This window comes from Macrobrachium nipponense, chromosome 8 (genome assembly GCF_015104395.2).
Source record: "Macrobrachium nipponense isolate FS-2020 chromosome 8, ASM1510439v2, whole genome shotgun sequence".
Classification (NCBI taxonomy): domain Eukaryota; kingdom Metazoa; phylum Arthropoda; class Malacostraca; order Decapoda; family Palaemonidae; genus Macrobrachium; species Macrobrachium nipponense.
Window position 1 is genome coordinate 57,966,027 of NC_087203.1, and position 8,987 is coordinate 57,975,013.

Here is an 8,987-nt window from a genome sequence, read left to right on the forward strand (position 1 = left end):
TAAGATAGAGGTTAAATTCCAGTTTACACTTACTAGGTCTCGTTTTGGAAGGAGGGACTGTCTGAGTGGTAGCGTTGTGAAAGTGGATTCCAGAGACTCTGTGCTTGAATCCACCGAGCCAGGGCTTCCTGCAGCTTCCCCACTCGACCTCCACCACAACCTCTCTCTCCCCACCATCACCTGCAAGGAAATGTTAGAAAACTAATGTAAGGTTTATCACTATTTATCTCAGGCTCGTCTTATGGACTAAAAAAATGGTTACTCTGTGCAAGCAGTTATTATGCCTGTATAATATCTTAATTTATGTCCCTGGTACATGCAGTTAGGTATCCCACTCTATATTTTCTCTCTGCTGTTTGCGTTTGAAGTTTTTTGTTTTTTTCATTATTTAAATGGTCATCTAATATTCATTATCGTTTTGTTCTTTTCATGAGGTCTTCCGTAACACTGGTGAATTAGGAGTTTTTAGTTTTGCTTCGCTGTTGCTTTGAGAAATAGGTGATTTTAAACACGATGTTGTTATAAAGCAGTTGTTCTTAAACTTTTTATTACCCCGCCCCCTCTAAGAGCTGGTCCTTCCCTCCACGCCCCCTGGCATCTGTGAGTAAAATTCCCTTCCAGATTTAAAAGGAAATAAGAGAAAAAAAGAGAGAAAGAGAAGAGGTTTCGAGGGATAGGGAAGGAAGTAAATAATTACAAGACATGGTCAGCCCAACGAGTCTAACTAGAGCAGTAGACTATAGAAAACTAATGTTATAAGGCGATACTTCCGCATTTTTTCATAAACTTCTGAATGTTAGTTCCTCACTCCTGTTAAGAGGACAACGAATATAATTAGATAATTTTTGGTTTGTCCCTAGGGCTCGTGCCTCCCCTGGAAACAGCTGACGCCCCCCTCCCTTCAGTTTTAGAACCACTGCTATAAAGTGATAAAGATAATCTGCTAAGCAGGAACCAGATGTATTTAAGGGACTGGCAACGGAGGGGCTATAATATTCCAACGAAAACACTAGTGCCTCAAAGGCTACAACCTAATCACAGAAACAAAGATTCCGTAAAATAACAAATGCTCAATGTACATGATGATGAACTAACCAAACAACCCCGGATAAAACTATGCACAAAGAAAAGCCGGGATAGATAGTTATACGCAATAACTTTCTCCACTGTATTTTCCCTTACTGTAAAAGGTCCAAGACAGAAGTTTAGGAGTTATTTTTTTCCAATCCACTTCAACTGCAATACACAACAAAACTACCGCACATGAGTTTGAAGAGAGCACTGTCATTTCGAAAAGCCAAGTTCCCATCAATATATATTATCCAAATCGAAGTCAAGTTAAAGGGGTTAAGTAGTTTACCCATGCTGCATCCAGATTTTTATGTAGAAAAACTGTCATTTAGAAAAAAGGCACCATTGCAGTCATATAATTCATAGTTTAGTGATAGTATCTCAGTGTGGAGAGAAACATCAATATTATAATTGTCTTAACCCTTAACAATAACTGTAGTACCCATTTCTGGCCTAAACTGTAGCAAACAATAGCTTTCACTAGACATATATATGACATGATCTTGAAGGAGTTACAATCTAATAATTCGCCATGTAGTCATTCGGTGCAAGTCAAATTCAGCCTTACTATCTGTGACGATAACGGTGATGACATCTGGAGTTGGGATGGGTGATGTAACTGGAGCAACTAGCGCGAGTGGGTGAGAGCGTGGCCGCTTTGAAGACACAGCAACTTGAACAGTCTCATTGGCTTCGACTCCGGCGTCCCTCAGAGTGGATCCCTCTTCTAGAACACCTCCGCGTAAGGTGAGCTGAGAAGGAAGATCGTTGTAGCAAAAATAAAAACTAACTGCCACCGAATTTCAGCCTCTTGGGCTGATGATATTGGCAATAAGTCTCAGTGAAGCTCGGATACAGAATGCAAAATCAACTCTGAAATTTCCAGTGATTTTTACTGAATGTTGGTTACATTGTATTTAATGATTTTGAGTGTTTGACAATATCTAGGGTTACTTTTGAATTAAAACTTCTAGTCTTGCATTATTTCAGCTGTTTTGTTTGCATGAATTTCCAGATTGCATGGGAGTACTGCTGCTTGCTTCTGGGAAGGTTACTCACCAGCATCTTGAGACTTTTGCCTTCCAATAAGAAAATTGTTCAAAGAGATGATTTGCTACTTATAACGATGGAAACTGTTAATCGACCGTTTTCAAATCAGTTCTTATTTGTTCATTTTTCCTAAGCTTCATCTCAATGAATTTCCATTATTTTCATTTCCATCGCCATTTTAGTTACTACCTTGCAGTGTGTCTGCACCCTAAGCTCTCTGAATATGAAGAAATTCTGAATTTGCATACTACTTATTCTTACCATTATGTAATTTTGTACATGGATTTTAAACTTCTATAAAATGCATAGAGGTTATACCATATTTGTTCAAGCATAACAAGTTAATGCAAATGAAACTGGGATAGCCAAGTTTTCCTTGTATAGGCGATAAACCATAGAAAATTCGCAATAAAACTGGCTCTGATAGTTATTCTCTTTATGTCATCCTTCTAACCACCAGCAACTGGATTCTGTTTTAGGTAATAGGTGGCCAAGACACCAGTCGCATATTGGGAAAATACCAGCAGAGAAGCACCTTGGATTCCTCTTTAGGTACAGCCCTCTTCTCTGAAGACAATGAATGTACACCACCATTTAGATTCTACTGGACTTTTCTAGTATCAGCAGGATTCTCTTGAAAACCTATCTGTCCAGTGATGCTGCTTCTGATTCTTTTAAAGTTTTCTCTGTAACCTCTAATCACACTTATTTTCAGAGGTTGAGTCTGTGCTTCCTGTAGCATCAACACACTTTCCTTCAATCTCCACTTTATGGTGGCATTTTGCTGGGAATTCTTCCAGATTCTGTCGTTCTTTGGTTTTGTTAGGGTGGACTTTACTCAAGGTTATTTCCAGTGTCCCTTCGGCCCTTAGATGCAACCCCTTTCATTCCTTTTCACTGTGCCTCCTCCGTTCATATTCTCTTCCATCTTACTTTCTGCCTTCTCCTAACAATTTATTCATAGTGCAACTGCTTTGAGGTTTTTCTCCTGTTACACCTTTCAATCCATTTTACTGTCAACTTCCCCTTAAGCGCTGAATGACCTCATAGGTCCCAGCACTTGGCCTTTGGCTTAAATTTTAAGTTCTATCTAGTACAAAGGAGAGAGAAATTCTAGTGTTTAAAAAAAAATGTGTCGTCCACGTCGGAAGGTCTGGTTATCCAGACTGCAAAAAGAATGTCAAGTACACTTCCTTACCTCCAGGAAAGGCGCTGGGACTTGAGTAGCATCGCTGACTTCGGTCCTCAATAACCGCAGGTTCTTGTGCAAAGGCCAAGCTTTGGTGATAACGCCCAGATTTCCTTCCAGGACAAGCTTCACCGTGGCCACTGCACCACCGCTGCCTGGCCACCGACCCTGTTCAGGAGCACATCAAGTGAAAACAGTAATTAATAAGAAACATGGCTTGACTGCTCATGTGATGCATGGCATACAATTATTTATTTTATTTTATTTTATATTAAAAAAAACGGTTATCAAAACTCTCCCACATGAACCATGAAGGTCCGAATGACAAGAAGTTTGGTATAAAGATTGTAGCACCACAAAATTGTTGGAATACATTTATTGGGCTTTCAAGTGGACAACTGACTTTCTTCATTTAAAGTATAAACCTGCTTTAAATTTTGAAAATTATTTTGAGAAATGGAGGCACTTTGTCCCTGCAAAAAGCACAGGTAAAGTTTGTCACCGTTTTTAAATTCTTGATACAGTGTACTGTAAAGCCTTCTGAATATGTCAGTGGACAAGACTGACGCATACTACTTCCGGTTCGACTTTTTTTTTTTTTTTTTTTCTGACGCGTGATGCCAAGTGGAGAAGGGTCTAAGAAACCTGGGAAACGATAGTGCATATAAAAATGAAAATGAAGATGGTCCTTTTGATGAGATATCGGTTTTTTTTTTTTCGAAGATATAGAGAAGACTACTAACCATTTCAGACCCGATGTGGCATCGTTTTTCTGGAATACCTTCAAGGCTTTTAGTCGGACTGTGGTGACATTCTAACACAATGTTTACAACACCCGCCGTAATTTGTAATGTTATAGGAGTTAGTCAAATTTATATATTTAAGGAGTTTACTCAAACATGTATATCCCAGCAATGATCTGAGTGATTTTTGCTAATGAGCTCCAATATGATGTTCAACCTCATTCTATTGTTATGCCTTAGAATTGCCTCGGAAAATTAGATTTTTTATCTTAGATTGTAAGTATGTGTATGGTCGTTTTTCTGCGTCTGTTCGACTGTTTGTATAATGTGGTGAGATAGATTGGGCAACGGGTATAATTATTCCGCAATTAGATGGTGTCAGTAGAATTGTAAAATGATTAATATTAGTTTTAGAATTAATGGATAATGATACACACAGATGGATAATGATAAACATAGACTTCATTTAAATCGTCATCGCTGTCAAGGAATAGCTCATCCTTATCATCGCAATCAGAAGCGAAAATACGGGTTCCACATTCTCGTGGATATTAGAGTCAGAGGACCAATAATCCTCCTCAAACTTCATGGCTCGCCGATCGGCACCCTCCCAAATGTAAAGTAGATAAGATGAAAAACCGAGTACTTAGGAATACTTGGGTTTGATGGTAGTTATCATGATATTATCACTATAATTTCACAAAAAAAAGTCGGAGTGCAATTATACGTTTGCAACTATTTGCGCAACTAAGCAAATTAGCCACGGGCAGTGTGATTGTAGCACACTTTTAGTACCCAGTGACAAACCACTTTCTGGGTTCGCATGCCAGTGAACATTTATAGTATATTGCTTAAATGCTGCATCCAGAATGCCAACAGAGCCAAAACAGTTATGGCCATTAACCATCGATTCATTACAAACCCAACATTTCTATTCTTAAAGTATCAAACAAAATTACCATAGAATAATTATGTGTGAGACTTTATATCTTCCTGTGTGCAATTTAGAGAGAAAGAGAGAGAGAAGGGGGCGGGAGAATTTTTGGGGGAAGAGTAGGGAGTTAGAAGGGGGAGAGGTGATAGAAGGATAGATTTGCGAGGGGGATGGTAGGAGCTTGTTGGAGGGGGTTAAGTTGACTTATCCGCCGAACCTGTGCTCAGGTGTTTGGGTTCTGACTGACTACAGCTTAAAATCATAAGAGTAAACTCCTAAAGTATATAAATTTGACTAACTCCTATAATATTATAAATTACGGCGGGCTGTTGTAAACATTGTGTCAGAATATCATCACTGCCTGACTAAAAGCCTTGAAGATATTCCCGGAAAACGACGCCACGTCAGGTCGGAAATGATAAGTAAAGCCAGGACTCGCAAAGAACGTAGCAGTTACCCCAACCAACACTACTACTACTAATCCTGCTGCTGCTGCTGCTGCTTTTATTTTAGATAATTCTAATTTTTGGTGATATTTAGATAAAGGTTCTTACTCCCTCATTTGCTGGAGCATAAAATAAACAGTTGTGAATGTTTAAGACTAATTTCACATAACTTTTTAATAACGTCTCTTGTTGGTACTGACAATAATGTATGAGAAGCTGAGCATTTATTTGTATAAATTTACCATATATATATATGTATATATATATATATATAATATATATATATATATATATATATATATATATCACTTATGCGTGCGCCACGCGCGTGTGTGTAAAATATAGGAAATAAGATCATACACAAGCCTGAATATTGTATGTCCATGATATACACACACACACACAAATACACACACATATATATATATATATATATGTATATATATATATATATATATATATATACACACGCGCGCGCGTGTGTAAAATATAGGAAAGTAAGATCATACACAAGCCTGAACATTGTATGTCCATGATATATATATATATATATATATATATATATATATATATATATATATGTATATATGTGTTATATATATATATATATATATATATATATATATATATATATATATATATAGTGTGTGTGTGTGTGTGTGTGTGTGTGTGTATGTGTGTATATAGAATCGTAATTTGGAAAAGCGTGATTCCATACCCCTCAAAACCTTATCGGCCAAATAAAGTTTGTCATCCCGTACAAAATAAAATACTAAAGGAAGACGAAGCTAACAGTTGCCAGTAAGTCAAGATAAAAAACGCAAGAATAAAAAACTCACGTGATCTCAACACACACATGCACCAGCGCTCTCTCTCTCTCTCTCTCTCTCTCTCTCTCACTCTCTCAAGCGTCACCTGCTTTTGCTAAAGCAACTGTGTTGCAAGCAATTCAAGGACACCGTTGCCTACAGGTGAGATCCACCAAGTTCTTGCCCCAACCGGTTCTTCTCCGACTGCTACAGCCTTGTGAGCTATCGATGAAATCAGCTGTTTTGCAGAGCCTGAGTGGGTCGATCCTTTTAGACCGCGGTCGGACCTTGGGAACTGATTGTGTGTACCCGCTCGATCTCTCCGCATATCGAACCAATTTTATTTATAACGTCCTCGATAATAACTGATGTCTGTCTAATAACATAGTAACTGGCACGCTTTGGAAAAGATATCAAGTATATTATTTACATTAAACTGGAAAAACGTAGAAATGTTCACATCCCACAATTACTAAAATGAAGAATTTTATAAAGCCGGTCGCAGTTTTTTGAACTGATATGAAATATGACCTGAAACAAATACGGAAAATATGGTCAGTTGCAGGTTATGATATATAATCCTATGTTTTGGAATATTTGAATACAATTATTTTTTCACAAAGTGGCATGGCTAATTATGTTGACTATTTCACAATATATGTTACCATTTGGAGCTAGTTTAACGCAAATAATATACTTAGTATCTTTTTCCAAAGCATGACAGCTACTATGTTCATCGACAGAGATCTGACATTATCGAGGACGTTATAAATAAAATTGGTTCGATATGCTGAGAGATCGAGCGGGTACACACAATCAGTTCTCAAGGTCCGACCGCGGTCTAAAAGGATCGACCCACTCAGGCTCTGCAAAACAGCTGATTTCATCGATAGCTCACAAGGCTGTAGCAGTCGGAGAAGAACCGGTTGTGGCAAGAACTTGGTGGATCTCACCTGTAGGCAGCGGCGTCCTTGAATTACTTGCAACACAGTTGCTTTAGCAAAAGCAGGTGACGCTTGAGAGAGAGGGAGAAAGGAGAGAGAGAGCGCTGGTGTTTGTGCGCGTTGAGACCACGTGAGTTTTTTTTATTCTCGCGGTTTTTTTTTTTTAATTATTAGCAACGTTGTGTCCAAGGTTTATTACCGTTAATAACCTGTAAAGAGCTGTGCTACTTCTAGCTTCGCCTTCCTTTAATATTTTACTTTGCTTTCCTATGCCCTCGATTTTTCTTTTTTTTTATTACAGCGTACTCCGGTCTGACAAACGTCACTTGGCCGATAAGGTTTTTAGGAGTATGGAATCACGTTTTTCTAAATTGCGATTCTAGTAATGACTAGTAATAAAAGAAATGAAGCTGCCATTCATGAGGGTTATGTATATCGTCTGTGAATAATTCAGATGCATAAACAGAAGGAATGATTTTCTAGAATGACTATCTTGACATCTGAAAAGAAAACACATGAATATGGAAACTCGAACAAGACATTATCCCTAGGTCAGTCAGTGTGGGCTGGGAAGGTCAGACGTCATAGATGACGAGACTTCCCGGACATCGTAATCAGGTCAAGAGGTCACTTTTAGGTGATCGCTGACACATTTATTATTTTGTCATCAGTCACGATTCCCCAAATGAAGTTTTGATTGCAAATTTCTAAGTTTCTCTTTCTTTATATATATATATATATATATATATATATATAATATATATATATATATACCCATTAAGCTACAAATGTCCTTTAATATATAATTCGCTTAACATATATGCAAATGTATTAATTACAAGGTAGAGCGAATAAGGTATTAAAGGACATTCTGTAGCTTAATGCATACATATGAATCACAGTGATGTGATCAGACATTTTATATAATATATATATATATATATATATATATATATATATATATATATATATATATATACATACATATATATATATATATATATATATATATATATATATATATATATTTGTATAACACTAGTTTCTGCAAATATTTGGGAAAATGAAAGAAAATGTCATTCTGAGCAGAAAATGTTCTATAAACATATGTATTTTAAAGCGTCGTTTGTCGGAGAGGTGAATTTTTAAAATAACTGTTATCATTAAAAGGCGAAGTAACCTGGCGCACGTGCTATGTTGGAGTACGCACTGCTATGGGGAGGGAGATGGAGCTGATCACTTCACTTATTACTCTTAACAGCCTCGCTTTTCTGCCAAGAGCGTGTTCAGGAAAAACACACTTTAGAAAATACTTTCGTCTCTGACAGATGAAAAAGAATGGGAACACTATGGAAAATTCACTTTCTTCAGTTAGTATGCATATTCATGCAGTAATCGAGAGAAGTAAAACAGCTGATGTTCAAAGTGCAGTAACCTCTCTAACTGCATTCCCTCGTCACCATGATTACTGCCATTATCACTCATTCAGCATAGGCCTAGTCCTAGCTCCTGATTCAACAGTTCCGTGACATTTACACTACTTTCTTGATACATAAAGCTAATCATTAAAATTAGATTACAGTGAAGTCTGTTTACAGGTGATTTACTATATCTGAAGGGACTGTAATGTTCCATTTTTCAAAAACCTGCAAGAAAAAACTCATAATTAAAAGACCAGCAATCCATTGCCTAATACACTTCATCAACCTCCTTATCCCTGACTACTCAGACATCGCATACGCTATGTTAGTCAAGAGCAGCATTAAGTATACCTGGTTATTTTAAAAACTCGCCTCACTGA

The 8,987-nt window shown here is 37.3% G+C and overlaps 1 protein-coding gene across 1 annotated transcript in view; it reads right to left on the reverse strand.

Annotated features, from left to right (window-relative positions):
* The window catches only part of LOC135222798 (IQ and ubiquitin-like domain-containing protein), a 34,590-nt gene that overhangs the window by 13,031 nt on the left and 12,572 nt on the right, over positions 1-8,987 (reverse strand). Inside the window, exons 2-4 of the mRNA XM_064261088.1 lie at positions 3,320-3,478; positions 1,640-1,823; positions 34-180 (exon numbers count right to left, since the gene is read on the reverse strand). Of these exons, the coding sequence (XP_064117158.1) occupies positions 34-180; positions 1,640-1,823; positions 3,320-3,478 (490 nt within the window). The remainder of the gene's footprint in view (positions 1-33; positions 181-1,639; positions 1,824-3,319; positions 3,479-8,987) is intronic.